The sequence below is a fragment of the Varanus komodoensis genome, unplaced genomic scaffold, assembly GCF_004798865.1.
Source record: "Varanus komodoensis strain SLA01 unplaced genomic scaffold, ASM479886v1 scaffold51, whole genome shotgun sequence".
Taxonomy (NCBI): Eukaryota; Metazoa; Chordata; class Lepidosauria; order Squamata; family Varanidae; genus Varanus; species Varanus komodoensis.
The window spans coordinates 2,193,949-2,212,670 of record NW_025336100.1 but is presented as its reverse complement, the minus strand read 5'-3'; the positions used below and the strand labels follow the sequence as shown (position 1 = coordinate 2,212,670).

The window sequence follows — 18,722 nt, the reverse complement described above, 5'->3', positions numbered from 1 at the left end:
TTTAGATTTTGTGAGGATCCTGCCATGAAAAGACTGTCTTGTTTTCTTTGGACTGGGTTTTCTTTACTGACTTTTCTTACAGGCTTTTTTGTGATTTGGACTCCTAGGCTTGGCTGGGCAAGATTCTGTCTTGAATCCTGGACTTTCTTTTGATTGGATCAGTGTAGAGATCCCAAAGTTGGGATCTTTGGATATCAACATCTCTGCATGTGAGAACTTTTGTGGGTTTCTTGTTAAACGTGTTAATTCCTTGAATTTGTTAATCCTGGACTCAGTCACACAGAAGTTCCAGTGCAGTAGGCAGAGTTGGAACTCACCAACTCTGAATATTTGAAACCATATATTCAATTGCTAGAGACAGATGGCTTCAGGATTCATTTTGCTGCACCATGGTCTTCTGAGCAGCAGAGATAACAACTGGGAAACCAGCATGCTACAAATCTCTGATAAAGCTGTACAGTCTTGTGAGAATGTTACTGTGCCTTTGGCTATTGGTCATCAGCCATATGTTTTCTGAACTGTGTAACTGTTAAGTATTCCTCGCAATAAAGAGTTTCACTGATCCAGTGTCCCCTGTGTCAGATTGCTAGAATTATAGTCTATAGGGTTTCTGGCACCTACTCTTTTTCATCTTTCATCCTGTCTTCCCACCTGGAATTCACCTATCTATTCCTTTCTAATTGGAATTGTATAATAACAGACTCCTGGTTCTTTACCATCATCCAGATGTGGTGCAGGATTGCGTTTGAAAACCTCCCTTCTTTGGATGTTATCCACTTTGGGTGGTGGATGCAGAAGTCATTTCCCTCCTATCACATAGTGCAGGCTTGTGTATCCTCTCTCAAGATAGTTTCTGCTCCAGGTACTTCTACAATGCTGAAGAAGGATAAAGGACTTTGATCAATCCCAGACCTTGGGGGTATGAATTATTTTTGAATGTCTACATTAATTTGAATGTGACTGCCTTTGCACAAGGGTGATGGTTTTACATATAAGAGACATGTGCTTTCATATCAAGGTTCAAATCAAGGAAGTACTCTGTGACAGTTAGGACCCCAAGCGTATGGAATGGGCTTCCACAGGAGGTGGTTGAGGCCCCATTGGTGAGGGTGTTCAAGGATAGACTGGACATGCATGTGGTGGGCATGTTGTGAGCGGAGCTGGCTGGAGCCGGGGGTCAGACTAGATGGTCCGGGAGACGCCTTCTGACTCGTTCTGTTTCTGTGTTTCTATGTATCACAGTAGAGTTTCGAATCAGTGTTATCACTGCTTCATTGATGGTCTTTCAGATTAGTGACTGCTCCATGTTGTTCATGAAATGTGTGGCTGTGGTTTATGCCCATCTTCATTTTCAGGAAGCTGGACATGTGATCAATTCCTCTCCCTTGCACTCTTTTGCAGAACTCCTGCCTTTGTATCAACAGAACTACTGGGTCAATATTTGATTCCATGATTGGCAGTGCTTATCTCTCTTGGGTCAGAACCCCCACACTGATTATTTCTGGTGAACAGACTTTATTCTTCCCAGTTTGTGTCTGTTTACTCTGTTCAGTAGTTGCTCAGGTGCATGGCTGCTTCCATCACTGTCATCAAGAATGCCAGACTTTGCATGAGGCTGCTGCAATTGTGATCCTCCAAGTCCTTGATACTACTGGGAAAGCTTTTTGAATGTATCTGTATATCCCTGGTTCAGTCTGAGCATCCCTTCAGGGGTAGATGCCTTTATGCAGTTTTTAGAAGAGTCCATTTTCTCTACACATCATGCTTCCAATGTACTGATCAGTAGTGTTTCTCTCATTAAATACGAAAACAAGTGCCATACTGGATGAGACCAACAGTCTACTGCATGCGTCCTGGTGGCTCCTGCACTGTCTCTGACAATGGTTACTATGACCATTCCTATGCCATTGCAGGGGGCCCCATCTATCTGCAGTTTGGACAGTGGGGCCCCCAGACTACCACATGCATCCCGGTGGTTCCTGTACCACCTGTGGCACTGGTTTCTATGGCCATTCCTGTGCCATGGCACCCTAACTTTGCACAGTCCCTTCCCGCTCCCTCAAATGCCCCTGTGATCACCCTGATGGAGCTGCTAGCAACATTGTTCTTTTCTGTGCTTTGTCTGCAGTAGGTCCCCTAGTCTACTGCCCAAAGACTCTTGGTGCCCCACTCCCTATGTCAGTTCCTGCACCCAGTTCTGGCAATTGCTCTGAGGGAGCTGGCAGTGTCGCTGTCCCCTTTTTTTTTGCAGTTGAGTCCCCAGTCTACCATACAAGAGACTCTGAGGGCATTGGTCCCTGCACTGGTCCCTGCAGCTGGTCCCACCTTGTACTCTCTGTCTCAGCAGCCTTCTTCATCAGTGGGAGAGTAATTTATATTGGATTCACCACCAAAGTACTGTCCACTTGCAAGGAGGCCTCATCAACCAGCAGTTCTGCACTAGGGCATCCAGTCTACCACACAAGGGAAAGTCCCTGTCGATCCATGGTTTACTGCAGTAGGGGCCCCAGCCAACAGTCCCCATGGAGGACTCCAGCACAGCCACAGCCAACATCTAGCCTTTTGGGAAGCCTGTACTGGATCCAGAAGTTAAGCATTCCATTCCTTCTGTAGCATCCCCACAGTTGTCACGTAGTGAACCTCTCTCTGGAGGTTAGTAGCTAGATTGAGCAGCTGGCCTTTGTTGGTGAAGACATCTTCAGTGCTGGCACCGAGTAACTGGCAACAGCCACTGACCACTCCATTTTACCAGTTCCCCTCCAGCCACATAGACTTGGTTCAAAGAAATCCACTGGTCTATCACCACTGGCAGCAACTGTGCCTGCTTCCAGGTTATTTCCTTTGATGTTTCCAGTGATGTTTTTCTATGATGGTTAATGACTCTGGCCTGCTTAAAGTCAATTCAGTTTTGGCTATGAATGTATTATATTCCAGCTACAATTATACCAACTTCTATTGGATTCCAGCCTGCCTATCAGCACTATAGATCTTGTAAAAAAATTAAGATTGATAGAAATCAGAATGGAGTCACTGGGAGCCTTAAGTCAAACCAAGGTTTTCTGAATGATCAAGGACAGAATATTGGACATAGAATAGCAGAAACTTTGGAGTGCAGCTAATATAACATGTTCTCCACTACGCTTTCCTATTAAATCTGGCCAGTTGGTCACCTTCTTTTGTCACTTAAAACATCTGCAGGGGCAGAGTGTTTTCACTTACTAGATGTCATACCTGCAGCATTGTTCTATGGTAAATTTAATGGGGGGCCCTATGATGAAAGGTGATACGTCTGTGAGATGAGCAGTGTTGAAACACTTGTGCACACGCTGTTCTACACCCTTCACAGAGGAGAGGTCTTTGTAAGAAATACCTAGGCCCAGTTCTAGAAAGGATGCATGCCAGGATGGATATGGATAAAGTATGGTCTAGCTTATTTGAACTGGATTGTGAAGTCTAGAGAAGAGAGCGCTGCTGTCCCTGTTCTTCAGGCAATTGAGTTGGTATAAGCCTGTATGCTTTAGAATAAGATTTTTGTATCACGTGAACTATTTATAACTACTATATATTTATAACTCTAACCAATAAAGGTGGTGGCGGTGGCTGCTAGTAGAAGTCTTGTGAGTCTCCATCTTGGCTGTGAATTGTCAAACATTTCTGACAAAATTGCTTGACTTATCGATGGACATGTATTTCAGCTAATGCAACCCTACACACACTTACCTAGGAGTATGTTCTGCCAAACAGAACTTACTGCTGAGTAAACTTCTCTTATGCTACAAACCCTTTGGAGTGGGGTCTTTCTGTTTCTTTTAGCTCTGAATATTGAAGGAAACTGAGTGGCCATGCACTGCTGCCTTGGGACCTTGGGCACTTCTTGTTGCCAGCTACTGTGCTGGAAGCCTTGGCAAGGACACAATCCTCCCCTGGAGTGCAGCTGTTGTGTGGTCCCCTCAGCTCCAGCAGGGCCTGTGGAGGAAGCAGCCCGATTTTGCACTCCACCCTCAGCCTCAATTCTATGCCTTGTCTTATCAGACATGTCCCATCCTGCCCCATCCCTTCTCCACCCCATGCCAGAAGCAAATAGGCTTTTTCCAGTTCCTCTGTGAGATACAGAATAAACTCAAAGAGCTGCATGCAGGTCATGAGCCTCAGTTTGTCCTTTTCTGGCCTCAGGGAACTGAGGGTGCAGGCCAGTATTTACTAAGGACACATTGCTTCTGCCTAAATTCCTCAGCCATAATTTTTTCCCAGAATAGGGCTCTGCACCTGTGCCTGAATGCACAGATAAACAATTGTAGAACCATGGTTACAGGTAAACAATCTGTCATTATCTGCTGCTGTTCTCAAAGTATAAAGCATGTGGCCTTTGATAACTATATCCTAATGCCTGGACTATGGGAAACAAAGAGCACAAACTTGAACTCTTAATAACAGGAAAGTGGGTATGACATGATAGGTATAACTAAAACTGATTGAGATGACTCCATGACTGGAATTCAACAAATGAAGAATATAACATGCTCAAGAAGGAACAGAAAGGGAGGCAGAGTCCATGTTAAAGATAAATATCTCTTCATGGAAATACAGGAGGATGAGCTTAGCCCCAATGAGAGCATCTGGATTAATTTAAATGGAGCACTGAATAAAAGAAACACAGTGGTTGGAGTCTATTACTAGTCAAGGAGAAGATGAGGATAAAACTTTTGAAAAGCATATTGCCACTGCTTCAAGGAGGCATGATTTTGTAGTTATGGGGGGACTTCAATTTCTCAGGTAACTGTTGGGAGACAAATTCTGCCAATCATGACTCCACCAAGCGATTCCTAAGATGTGTTGGCAGTGACTTTTTCCAACAGAAACTGGAGGAAGGAACTAGAGGAACAGTTATCCTTGCTTTGATAGTAACCAACAGGGAAGACGTAGTGGACAAGGTAGCAGCTACAGGAACTCTGTGGGGAAGGGACCATTGCTGTCCTTGAATTCTTGATTCTAAAAGAAGCAGATAATATATTTATCATTACTAGTTATTTATTATTATCTATGGTATTATTGATTGGTTTTATCATTGTTGTTGATTTTATGCTTGTAAACCGTCCTGAGATGCTGCTGTGAAGGATGGGTTATAAATGTTTTATTAAATTAAATTATTAAAATTAAAAATATCCATGTGCAAATAATAAAGTAACATTGTGACCAACCATTCAGCCAAAATGTTGACCCTGGAGCAAGTCAGTCAGTCTCTCCTGGCTAAATGCAATAAATCATGAGGGGCAAGGGTTGAGTTCACAACTAGCTGGACAAAGCTTCTTAAGCACCATGCCTATTTCTTTGGGTTGTAATAATTGAAAGTCATCTTGTAAAAGCAGCCTAGATGGTGGACTCATCACCTCTCTAGACTGATAAATTTAAAAATTGTCATTTAGGAGATGGCTGGTAGGTAAGCTGATGTCTACTGGCAGATTGCCAGATGTTTCTATTTCCCAGTAGTTTAACAATAACAGCCCTAGTGTTCCATTTCTGCAAAATGATAGTTGATTAGTTGCCCTTGGCACCTCCTTTTGTGAAACTTTGTTAGCCAGTATTATGAGTAGTAGAATCCAGCAAATCTAAATGTAGAATCCCACAACTACCGCAACCTGAATTTATACCATGTTATTCCTGTTATTTGATTCATGGGGTGAATTAGTTATTTTCCTATGCCTTGACTATCCATTTTGTACCTGACTATGTCTTGAGATATTTTTTGCTCCTTATTCTAGCTGATGGACTTCAGGTCTCAAGGGGAAAAATGTTTCAGCAAGCCTGAAGGCTGCACACCTATGTTTTAGATCAGGGGTCCTCAAAATTTTTCAACAGGGGACCAGTTCACTGTCCCTCAGACTGCTGGGGGATGACGACTATAGTTTGAAACAAATGAATGAATTCCTATGCACACTGCACATTTAAAAATAATTACATTGAAATCAATTTAAAAATTAATTAAAAAATTAAAAAATGTTTGCTTGCTTGCTTGAAGAAGGCCATGGTAGAGATGTGGGATCCCCGCAGCTTTTTCCAAGTAAGCTTTCTCCACCTCGGCTTTCTCCGAGTAAGCCACTCCACCTCAGCCTGTCCGCCCCAGGCTTTCATAATTAAAAATAGATTTTTAAAGTTATTTTTTCTTACCTTCAATCCTTGTTTAGTTTCTTCATCTCTCTTTCTTTTCCGCCTGCCTCTCTTCTGTTTCCCGCTCTGTATTCCCACTCTGTATATGCATGCAATGGGGCGGGGGGGGGGGGGGGTGCTCATGCAGTTGAGCTGTTGCAATTTGGCACATGTGCCAGCTCCCTGCTCAGTTTCTGAGAATGCCTGTGCCAGCTCAGAGCTTTTTGAACAATGGTTAAGTTTGTACAATTTCACCTGAAGCCCCTACTTTGATAAAGATAATTTAACTTTGTGGAGCAGCTGAGGTTGAAAAGACAACTCATCTCTCTGAAATTTGACTAAATTGGCACAAAAAATTAGCAACATATTTTATTAAATGCATGGATTTTGGGAAATGGAGACAAAAACTATTGATGCTCAAGGAAAAGGAGTGGGAAAATTGCTGTCTAAAAGTTTAGCAACTCTTCATTTTCATGTGAGGAGACTACCAAGAAGAAAAAGCAGTACTTTCCTGCGGTGCAGATATTGCCAGACTTGCTGTATCCAAAACAATTGGTTTTGAAATAATTAAAAGTATGCTTTTGCGATCCCGGTTCACCTCTGTGTTTTATTTGGTTAATTCTTCTAGTGAATCTGGTGGTACTGATGAAGACAGAATGTTTTTGCATGCCTCTTCCAAGTGACTGACTCATGGAAGGCTCAATGTGTCTGTCAGGATTTCCCAAGACAGGATTTTATCTGCTTTTTAGCACCAAGCACTTACCAACTTCTTCTGCAGCCTTCAGTGTATTTTGGCAGTGTTGCTAGCCACAATTGTTAACAGGTGGTTATGATCAGATAATAACAGAAGAGGTTTATGAGTTACAGGTGTGTGAGCGCCCAAGCAATTCCTGATGTCAAGTTATTTCTTTAATTTGGGCATAGTGTTACTCAGTTCTTTGTTGATTTTTGATGTATTCAGTAGGGTACTGCTCTGGTAGAGCAACATTCTGTCCTTTCTCTTTGTACTGCAGTTTGTACTTTGTACTGCAGTTTCAGTTCTCTAGGCCTTTTCAGGACAGAAGCATCTGTCATCAGCTTTCTTTGCTTTTCCAAGCCCTACTGCTGGGATACAGTTCAGTTCATCTTCATGGTTTGCTGAACAAGTTGGCCCTATTTCTGTTGAATGAGGACCGAACCTAGATGGACGCTTTCCCATATTCTTGGGCTAATAAGATAACAACAGTTTGAAAACACTTATATTTGGTAATACTGGGTGTCACTTAAATGGGTTAAAACAACAAAGGTTGGTCTGTGAGGAGGGGCAAAAAAATCAACTGTTGGACAATATCTTTATTAGGCTTAATCAAACTTCCACAAATTAGGAAAGCTTTTCAGTTCACCAGGCCAGATGGTAGAAAAAGCATGGTTACAAATGCCACAAATTTGTGGAATTTTGGATGGAAGATGGAATTTGAATTAAGATAAAATATAAATATGTTTCATTCTGTTTTTGACAAATGTACATTCAATTATAATTTCTGTTCAATGAAAAATCACTGCATAAACTGAAGGGAGGTGATTAATTAATTTGAGCAATTCTAGAAAAGTATGTGGTGTAGTGGTTAAGAGCATTGGACTGGGACTCAGACGATCCGGGTTCGAGTCCCCGCTCGGCCGTGGAGCCAACTGGGTGACTTTGGGCCAGTCACAGACTCTCAGCCCAACCTACCTCACAGGGTTGTTGTTGTGGGGATAAGATGGAAGAGGAGAGATGATGTAAGCTGCCTTGAGCCCTTTGTAGGAAAAAGGCAGGATATAAATCGCAATATAAATAAAAAATAAATAAATAATGCATTCTTTAAACCTGCATTTCCTGGAGAATGCTGGGATTTCCTACTGGGTGTCATATTTTCCTTTGCATTGTATAGCCAGTGAGAACAGAATGTGCAGCTTGTTTTTATCCTGATTCAGTATGGTTTGTTGTGTTGGTTAGTGCTTTTTGGGTCTTCTTCCAGCCAAAATCAAGGGATGGACAACTCATTTTAATATAGCCTTTAGTGCTAATTGTATGATGAAACTTGGAGCACTGCAACAAATGATCCTGATACAAAAGAAGAAAGGATGGGAATGGTGGGGGGGAATCTAGTTTGGAGCAATAAGAGGTGGCTTTTTCTATTGCTACTTTTTAATGTAAGCTCAGTTATCAAAATCATACGTATGAATTTGAGACTGTGAGGATAGGTTTATAAATCCTAATGGATCGGAACCAGAATTGTTTTCTCCAAGCGAGTCCAAAAGCTCTGAGGTGGGCTGGATAAATGAGCATGGTGGGCTGAATCTGGCCCGCGGGCCATAGTTTGAGGACCCCCTGGTCTACCCTATTCAGTAGAGTTCCCCACGCCAATCTGTATCATTTACAAGTTAATGGTATTTTTTAATAAACAAATGAAGTAGGGAGTGAAGGACAAAGAGAAAATACAAAGGTTTGTGGAAAATGAAGTCTGTGTGCGGTAAATTTTCCCATCTTTCAAAGAAGCTAAGCTATTTCAAAGAGTTTTTGGGATCCATATCAACTGTTTGGCTTCGAGGATTAAATAGTGATTTAGTATAGCCTGAAAATACGTTGGAGCCACATGTTGCTTATAAATGACAAAAAGTTATTATAGTAGCATTATAAGCCTAGGTTAATCTTGTGCAGGATTCCATGGACTCTTTCAAAACACCTGAAGTGAATATGTATGATGAACAATCTGGGAAATATTCATACTTGAGGTGTTGCACATATGCAAGATGTTTTGGGTACTGTATGGCAAAAAGGTTTTATATAAAACTTAGTAAAGAGTTAATTGATCTTCTGTTCTGGTTGCATCCCCCCATTACCTATTTCTCCACCACCACTCATTAAATTTCTCAGTTTTTCTTGGACACTGGTGAAATATCCTCCCATGTTAACACCCATGGGATGGAAAAGCCAGTTTTCATGAGTCAAATATACTAAACTGATTTTTTTTCACATGCTTGTCCTATATGTTGTTAATATGAAGAATTTTCTGAAAATTATTCTGACTTCACATATGCTTCATAGAAATAGCATGCAGAAAACATGTGGGCTAGGCTCACAGTTGACTTCCTTGGCTTTGGCTCTAGTTTTATATTTGAACTTTCCTTTTACCCCATCCAGATCTATCCCTTCTGCTGTTTCTGTTCTCAGAGAAAGCTAATTTTGTGTGGAGAAACGGCACGGTGGACTGATTCTCATTCAATGGAAATACAAATTATTTGATGCTTCATGATGCTCACATGTGCTTTCCTTCCCTCACATTCTCAAACTCCATTTCTTAGTTCTGACTTCTTGGCAAACAGAAAGATGAATGGTGGGGGCAGTGTTATTAATTTCATTTCTGTATTGCCCCACAGCTGAAGTGCTCTGAGAGGTTTACAACTGTCAATAAAAACAGATCATCATGTGACATTGGCCTCTCAACCAGTCGAATGTGTCTAAGGGGATTACAATCAGATGTACTGAAGCACTGATGAATGGAGAAGACAAGAGAGAAGCTACATGCATTTTTGTGTGCGTTACGATGGGGCACTATTGATCAGGACACACAAAATGAGGCTGTAGCAAATTAAAACTGAAACCTTTGCAAATGAGTAGGTTTTGAGTCAGATTTTAAAAGAGATGTAATCATTCTCAACTATATTTTCATGATTTTTAGCATGACTAAACAAAGGAATGCAAAACATTTAACTGAAGGATTGAATAGAAACTAAGAGAATCATGGTAATAAAACAAACCTGCTGCTGAGTAAATTATTTTAATTCCTTCCAGTTAGAGATCTGTGATGTTGGAATGGTGGTGATATAAATGCCAGTTAATCCATGTTTTTCAGAACTGTGTGTTTGTATGATGGTGAGAGCATGGGTGCAGAATTTTAGCTTCCCTTTTTTCCGCCCCCATGGCTGCCACATTTCAGTCTTATGGCTGCAAAGTTACTCCTGAAACCATGTGGACAAAGTCTGATAACATTTAAAAAATTGGAAGATGGGTTTGTATGACTGGAGAAAGAAAAGAAGCCATGGTGGCTTTTTTCCCACCTCACATGAACCAGTCATTTGCTGCTTCATTTCCTTAATTACCTGTGCTGGGTGCAGGTTGTCATGTCATCCATACCTGGTAAGGTCTGAGGAGGGTATGGCTTCCAAGCCACCAAAAAACCTGTAGGCTGTTCTAGGATTCCCTGGTGGCTTGCTTTCCCTCCCTGATGAAACCTGGCAAGTTGGCTTAGTAAGGTGCATGGTGGATGTGTGTGTGCCTTTCAAGTCAGGACAACCTTTTGTCCTTCCTTTTCCTTTGCTTGGAAAACCAGAATATACTGTGTCCAATTTTCAGGATTTATATCAGTGGTGTAATATATCTTCTTTTGGAGCAGAACCTGAATTGCTTAAGCACACAGCATTAACAGTACAATATATTAATATAGTAATACATTAATGTTTACTCTGGCATAAGTTCCATTGTAACTACTGGGCTTACTCTCTGTTTTATGTGTGAGAATTTTAACCAAAACCTCTCTTTAGCCTTTGCTACAACTCTGCAGTCTACTGCAAAGAATAGTATGCCCCAAATGTTGCTAGGGACATATATCCAGTGATTTCACTGATTTCAATACAGCTGTGCCCAGTAATCTGGTTGGCTAACTTCAATCTCATTTTGCCTTTTTACTTGAATCCTTATGGTCCATGAATACTAATTCTACAAAACAAGAATTCAGAATCTTAAAAAAGACAGATTAGTTTTGTTTTAACTGATTTTAATATACATCCTTGCTGAAGAATATGTAAAGAGTTTTGCGGATCAGTACAAGATTTATTTATTTATTTATTTATTTATTTCTTACCAGCATGCAAATGATGATGTTCGTCCATCATTTTTGATGAGGACCTTGACATCTAACGGGTTGTGAGTTGTCCACGGTGTGTCCACAGGTGGCTGATAAGGCCGATATGGGCACGGAGTGTTCTGCCACATGTCAGGCAGACATGTGTGGGCACCACTGTTGCAACGTTTGCAACTCTGGCTTTACGGAGTGCTCGCTTCTCTTGTGCTATGGTTGTCCTTCTGACTTCAGAAGTTTGGCAGCCTTGGTGGATCAGCGAGCACCATGTCGATCAGTCTTGTGCCAGGGTCTCCCAGGAGGTGATGTCAATAACCAGGGACTTGAGAGAAGCTTTCAGCATGTCTTTGTATCGCTTCTTTTGTCCACGTGCGATCGCTTTCCTTGAGACAGCTCACCATAGGAAAGCTGTTTGGGGATGTGGTGGTCTGGCATCCTTGCAACATGGCCTGCCCAGCATGTCTGGGCTTTCATCAGCAGGGTGTGAACTGATGGCAGGCCTGCTCTGGAGAGGACCTCTGTGTCTGGCACCTTGTCTTGCCACTGGATCCTCAAAAGTCTGCAGAGGCAAGTCATGTGGAAGTTGTTCAGTTGCCTAGCGTGCCTCCTGTATACTGTCCAAATCTCACTGGCATTCATCAGGGCAGTTAGCACTACTGCTCGGTAGACTTTAAGCTTTGTAGCAAGGCTTATTCCACGGTGGTTCCACACTTTGGTCTGCTGAATGCAGAGCTTGCCTTGGCGATTCTGCAGTTGACCTCGATGTCAATTGTCACTGCTCGGGAAAGTGAGCTGCCAAGGTATGTAAATTGGTCCACTGCTTGCAGCTTTTGTCCCTTCACTGTGATGGTGGGCTCTTGGTATTTATTGGGCTTTCAGAGCTGGCTGATGCCTCACTTTGATTTTCTCTGTGTTGATGAGGAGGCCGAAGTTGTCACATGCTACTGCAAATTTGTCCATGCTGGCTTGCATTTCCTGCTCTGATCCAGCATTCAGGGCACAGTCGTCAGCAAAAAGGAGGTCTCATAGCACAGTCTCCTTTATCTTGGTGACAGCCTGGAGTCTTCGCAGGTTGAACAGTTTCCTATCGGTCCTGTGTTTCAGGCTGACTCCCAAGGAGTTGTTCTGAAAGGCGTCTGTCAGCATGGCTGAAAACATGCAAAACAGGGTCGGTGCCAGTGTGCATCCTTGCTTGATGCCATTTGTGATGGGAAAGACCTCTGAAGCTTCTCCGTCGTCCAAAACATGAGCTGTCGTGCCGTCATGGAACTGATGTACCATCAGGATGAATCTGTCAGGGCACTCAAACTTCGACATGATGCTCCACAGACCTTCCCGACTCACAGTGTCAAAAGCCTTGGTGAGGTCCACAAAGACGGTATACAGTTCACGATTCTGCTCTTGACACTTCTCTTGGAGCTGTCGGGCTGTGAAGATCATGTCCACAGTGCCACACTCTTTGTGGAAGCCACACTGTGTCTCGGGTAGTAGACCCTGTTTCAGATGGTCAGTCAGGCGATTCAGCAACACACGTGCAAGGATCTTGCCTGCAATGGAGATTATCACAGACTTGTCGATTTCCTTTCCTCTTGTAGAGGTGTACGATGGATGCGTCTTTCAGTTCCTGAGGAATGGATCCTTGATTCCAGAAGGACTGGAACAGCTGAGTGAGTGTGTCGACAAGCACTGCACCACCTTCCTTATAGACTTCCGCTGGGATCGCATCAGATCCTGGGGCCTTGCCACTGGACAGCTGACTGATGGCCTGTAGGGTTTCAGGCTTTGATGGTGGGGCATCCAGGCTGTGGTTGATATCCGCCTGGGGCATTCTGTCAATCGCCTCATTATTGATGGAGGATGGGAGGTTCAGTACGGATTGGAAGTGCTCAGCCCAATGCTTTAGAATCAGAGTCTTCTCAGTAATGAGAGTTGCACCATCTGAGTCCAGTAGAGGGGAGCTCCCTGAAGGCTGAGGTCTGTACAAGGATCTGAGGGCTTCGTAGAACCATTTGGCATCGTTCCTATCAGCAAACTTCTGGATTTCATCTGCTTTGACACTCAACCAGGAGTCCTGCATCTTGTGAAGCTTGCTCTGTACAGTCCTACGAGCGGTGTTGAAGGCGTTTTTCTTCGCTGTTGACAACGGGTCATTCTGATGAGCACGGTGAAGGCGGTGCTTTTCGGCAAGTAAGGCCTTGATCTCTTCATCGTTTTCATCAAACCAGTCCTGCTGTTTCCTGTGTGAGGGTCCAAGAACCTTTAGTTCAGAAGAGTGCACAATATCCCAGAAGCATTCCCAGTCCTTCTCAGCATTTTCCTCTAATTGCAGCTCTGAGAGTTGGTTGTCAAGAGCTTCTGCTAATGAAGCTGCTGTGTTGGGGTTCCTCAGTTTACTGACATTGATCTTTTTCATCACAGCTTTGTTTCCCTGTGGACGTCTGTTAGACTTGATGTGAAGGCTTAATTTGGAGATGATGAGTCTGTGGTCAGTCCAACAGTCAGCACTCGGCATGGCCTTGGTCACCCTTACATCCTGTCTGTCTTTCCTCTGCACGATGGTATAATCAATGAGGTTCCAGTGCTCGGAGCGTGGGTACATCTAGGACGTCTTTTTGTGAGTGGGCAGGTGGAAGATGGTATTAGTGATGATCAAATCATGAGCCGCACATGTCTTCAGTAGTAGTAGGCCATTGCTGTTACATTTGCCGATTCCATTTTTTCCAATGATGCCATCCCAGGCAGAGTGATCAGATCCTACTCTCGCATTGAAATCGCCAAGTAGAATCAGCCTGTCAGTGCGCTTCATGGATGAGAGTAGGGCATCGAGATCTTCATAAAACTTGTCCTTTACTTCATCTGGATTCGTCATTGTGGGTGCGTAGGCTCTGATCAGAGTGGCTTGCTTTCCTCTTGGTAGTGGGAGATGCATTGTCATGAGTTGGTCGTTCACACCCTTGGGAAGACTGGTAGGTATGGGGACAAGATGATTCTTAACCGCAAAGCCAACTCCAGATTCACAACGTTCATCACTGCTACGTCCCCACCAAAAGAATGTGTAACCACCTCCTGTTTCTGTGAGCTGACCTTCGTTGGCTAGGCGAGTTTCACACAGGGCCACAATATCAATGTTAAATCTTGTGAGCTCTCTGGCGACCAGGGCTGTTCTTCTTTCTGGTCGATCTGCTGAGGGGTTGTCTTGAAGCGTGTGTACATTCCATGTGCCAATAGTCAGTGGTGTTACCTTGCGTTTGCATTTTGTTTGCAGTTTTGTTGTTCAACCGCATAAGATGGAATTCCCTCCAGCTGGCCAGGATTCTGTGAAGCAAACAATGTTTAGGGCACCTTTTCTAGCCCCTTGCTCTTGCTACAGAGGTGAGCAGTGCGGTCCTAAAGAGGGCTGCTCAGTCACTCAGGTAGACACTGAATCCAGCTGTTGCTTTGGTCAGCAAGAAGACGACCATTAGACCTGAGCCGCCTGTGTGCAGGTCTGCGGCTACAGCTCCCAGTGTATCCACACCTGCTGCTTCATCGCTCTCCCATCACCACAGGACTTTGAGGTTTACTAGAACTGAGGAAGTCAAGACTTGTGCGTGGATTGGATTAAAGTGAAGGAGAGGTGCGCATAGTCAGCCTCACTCTCTCTTCCCAGAATCCATCTTGCTCCAGTGGCAGCACAAGAGTCAAGACGTTTGGAGATGGACTGGGCACAGTGGTTGACCAGGGCGTCTTCGTGTCTTGCCGTGCTCTTAGCGTACCACAACGCTTGCAGAAACCGCCTTCATGAAAAATAACCAGTGGGCAGAAGGACTGTTGCCCATGTTCTGCCAAACCCTATGTTGTTGTTGTTTAGGTTCAAGATAAGAAGCAAAGTATTCTTTAATGAATATAGTGTTTTAGGAATTAAGCATCTCACTACTTCTAAAATGTCTCTAATAATTTTGCTTGTGCTCATTGCTATATTGAATATTATACTTAGATCTCAATAGCCATTTGTAATTTTGTAGGGTGTTCATCCTAATTTTTTTTTCTCTGTTGCAGGAGAGATTACTGTAAGCAAAATATGGAATGGGTTTCATTTGGGACTGAATCCAGCCAAACAAACAGTATTGACAATAGCTTGAAAATCACCAGTTAGCAGTTTCTTCACGCTCCAACACTACACAGCACTTTCCAGAGAGACCTCATTGTGTGCAAGAAATCTGCTTTACAAATCTGCCTCGGTACCCTACAGCTTTGTCTCATTAAATACTTACAAAAGAAAAACCTATCTACAAAAGTTCTTGGGGAAAATGGCATTAGAAGAATACCTGTGGATGGTCATTGTGGGTTTTATCATTGCTTTTGTTTTAGCATTCTCTGTTGGGGCAAATGATGTTGCCAATTCTTTTGGTACTGCTGTGGGCTCTGGTGTAGTTACTTTGCGCCAGGCCTGTATTCTTGCTTCTATTTTTGAAACTACGGGTTCAGTGTTGCTAGGAGCAAAAGTAGGTGAAACCATTCGTAAAGGCATAATTGATGTAAATCTGTACAACAACACTGTGGATCGACTAATGGCAGGAGAAGTCAGTGCAATGGTTGGTAAGTAACTGTTTTTAAAGTATATAATTAGCTATCTTTATTGTCTTCAACTTAGCATATCTCTGTGATTTCCACTCCTCTTGATCACATTTCTTAATATCAAACACAGAAATCCAGTAGCTTGTCTTTCAGACATTCACATTTCTGTATGTATACATTTGCTGTTATGGGCTACTGAAGTTGATATAGATCAGCCTTCCCCATTCTGGTACCCTCCAGATTTTTTACATTTCATCTCCCATCAACTCTTGCCAACATAGCCAGTGCTCATGAATGACTGGAGTTGTAGTCCCAGGCATCTGGGGGACATCAGATAGGAGAGGATGGGTGCAGGTGTTGACCACTGTTGAGATTTCTGTAGTGTTAAGAAACTGGAAGCAGATCATGGGAGCGAATTGTTTCCATTTCCCTGTACAGCTTTCCTCTTCCTTTTTGTTAGTACTAGCCTTAATTGCAGTTGATGCCAATACAATTCCCTTTAACTGTGCTTTGAAATCAGGATTTGAACCTGGTTAAAAGAGAACCTGGCCATCATTTATTACAATTAAAATCAGTTCTGATCTTCCACTTAACCAAGGTGAGAGGGAACTCTTACTCCCATTTTCTCTTCCCAATCCATAACCTGTGTTAAAGATCGAGCATATTAATGTCTGCACTGAGTCTTATTTTGGCTGTTCTTGCCTTAAGTTATATGTTTCAGAAAACAGTTATTTCTTGTTTGATTTTGTATTTTTGTGATGTTATAGTACATTTCTGTTTTGAGAGAGGAAAAGAAATGTAGTATGTACAGTGCATGATACCCTATGCTATCAAAATAAATGCATATTTTGCCAAAAGTGTTAGAATAATAGTATGCAAGAACAGAAATAACTGCATGATCTTAAAGGTTTATATACAAAAAATGGTTGTAATAATATGCTATTTGTTGTCTTAGGACATATTCATTTGCAATTACCAATACTTTTAAAATATCTTTTATTTGTATATGTGTGATTTTTAACACAAGACAAAAATAATTCCAAAAGGATAGATAATAGTTTTCTAGACAGCCCTAATTTTATATATTCATAATAAGATTAAACGGTACAAAAATTCCACCTTGGATATTTTCATATCATAGAGTTAGCGAAGAGACAAAGTAGGAGAGAACCATAAATAGCTGGTGGACTCTGCTTATCTTTCTGGGTCACAAATTGCATAGCCTATAGCAGCGGTCCTCAAACTTTTTCAATAGGGGACCAGTTGAAAGGTTGCAGTGACCGTCGCAGGCCGGTGAGGTGGGGGTACCTGGGGGCGCAGACTGGTGAGGTGCTGTCGAGTGAGCAAGCGAATCCAAAACCATCTCCAAGCGAGCAAGCCACCACCTCCCCACCTGTGCTGCAAGGCAACGGCGAGCGCACATGTATGGAAGGTGGGTGGCGGCAGCTTGCTCGCTCAGAGACCATCTCTGAGTGAGCAAGCCACCGCCCCCTTGTTCACGCAGCAATCATGCACATGGGTGGCGAACAGCGGCGCGGGCTGGATGGATGGCCATGGCGGGCCAGATCCGTCCCGCGGGCCATAGTTTGAGGACCCACGGCCTATAGTAACATCAGTTCTTGTCTTTATCTATGATTAACGCCAATGGGACATGCAGCAAGATATGGATTTGGATCTTTTCAATATATTGCAGCTTCCTAGGAATTGGGAGGTATTTATATTACATGTGTTAAAATAGCATATAATTTCATTTATTTAAAGCATGTGTGGCTTGCTCTTGAGCCAAAATATGCACTTTACAAAAATATGACAGAAAAGCAAATGGAGATGAAGAGGGAGGACTGGGAAAAGCAAATGGTCTTTCATTAAGTTTAATAGGATGGCCTCATTTACCACTGTTCAAACCTTCTGGAAATGAATGTTTATACTATGAAAATGTAATTTCATAAGGAGCTATGCACGCTTGTGTAAAGAGCATGATGCTGACACTCTCAGAAAAAAAAATCCAGAACCTTACATATATTCATGCCCTCTTAACAGAAACAGGCTGATGAATTTTCCACTATAGGTTTTGTGCTTTCTTCTATGCTTGAAGGGGACTATGCAAAACAAGAGCTAGTATTCAGAAGTGTGGAAAACCCAAAGTAGTAATGCAATTTATTTGATTATATTTATGTGGAGAGAAGAGTTATATTGTCCAAAGGTTTATAATATTTCTAGCAAAAGGTCCAGTTCACATTGTTCAACACTGTTACTGCTTGTCTTGTTAAAACGACTGGGCCCACTTCTCCCAAAATATAGCATTTCAAGGTTCTTACCTTAGAATCTGCATCCCTTAGATTAATAACTTAGAAGAAAAGTTATTCTTCCTTGTCTCTCTGCATCACACATATAGGCTCTTTGCGCAGGTGTGGAGCTGTTTTCAGGAAGATTCCAAAGCTGATGAATTAGTATTTGGCTGGAGCCCAGCCTCCAACACTCCAAGCATGAAGGTGGGGCTCCCACTGAGACTTCAGTTCTTCTTCAACTGCCATTGTAAGCGAATCGGGAAGGTCCTCCTCCAACTTACCTTGGGAATTTGCTCTTCTTTGTGACTCTCGGCCTCCTGATCTTGCCAGGTTTTCCTCTTGTAATTATCTCTTCAATAGAAGCAAAAATGAAGCAAAACAAAAATTTAAAATTTAAACTACAGGAGTACACAGTGGAAAAGTCTTTGGGTGTTAGTTCCCTATGCTGCCTCTTGCCTCATTGAACAGACAAGATGGCTCTGAAGGCCCTTTTCCACAATTGTACCACATGTGGTAGTAAACTTTCTTACAGACGGTGACTTCCTTGGCCTCTTCTGTTTGGAAGAGTCTCATGTTGTCGATTCTTGCTACCACTGCCAAACTTTCACTAAGCAGGCAAGGAAACACCAATTTGACCGGCTAAAAGCCGAACTGTAGAGCTGTGCCCTGCACGCAAAAGAACCCGAACTATCTACATCTGGGTCTCCAATCCCTACAACCACGAATGAGACCTTAGCCCCCCCCCCCCCCCCCCCAACAAAAAACCCCAAAAAAAAAAAAAAAAAGAAAACAAAAAAAAAGGAAAAAATATCAAAAAACCACAAGGGGAGGATTAAAAAGTCCCAGAAAAAAA

At 42.6% G+C, this 18,722-nt stretch overlaps 2 protein-coding genes across 2 annotated transcripts in view; both read left to right on the top strand.

Moving 5' to 3' along the window:
* Positions 1-15,180, top strand: part of SLC20A2 (solute carrier family 20 member 2) — a 67,952-nt gene extending 52,772 nt beyond the window's left edge. Inside the window, exon 8 of the mRNA XM_044447366.1 lies at positions 15,063-15,180. Within this exon, the coding sequence (XP_044303301.1) occupies positions 15,063-15,159 (97 nt within the window). The 3' untranslated portion in view covers positions 15,160-15,180. The remainder of the gene's footprint in view (positions 1-15,062) is intronic.
* A 133-nt stretch (positions 15,181-15,313) lies between these two features.
* Positions 15,314-18,722, top strand: part of LOC123031895 (sodium-dependent phosphate transporter 2-like) — a 19,443-nt gene continuing 16,034 nt past the window's right edge. The window contains exon 1 of the mRNA XM_044447367.1: positions 15,314-15,602. Within this exon, the coding sequence (XP_044303302.1) occupies positions 15,314-15,602 (289 nt within the window). The remainder of the gene's footprint in view (positions 15,603-18,722) is intronic.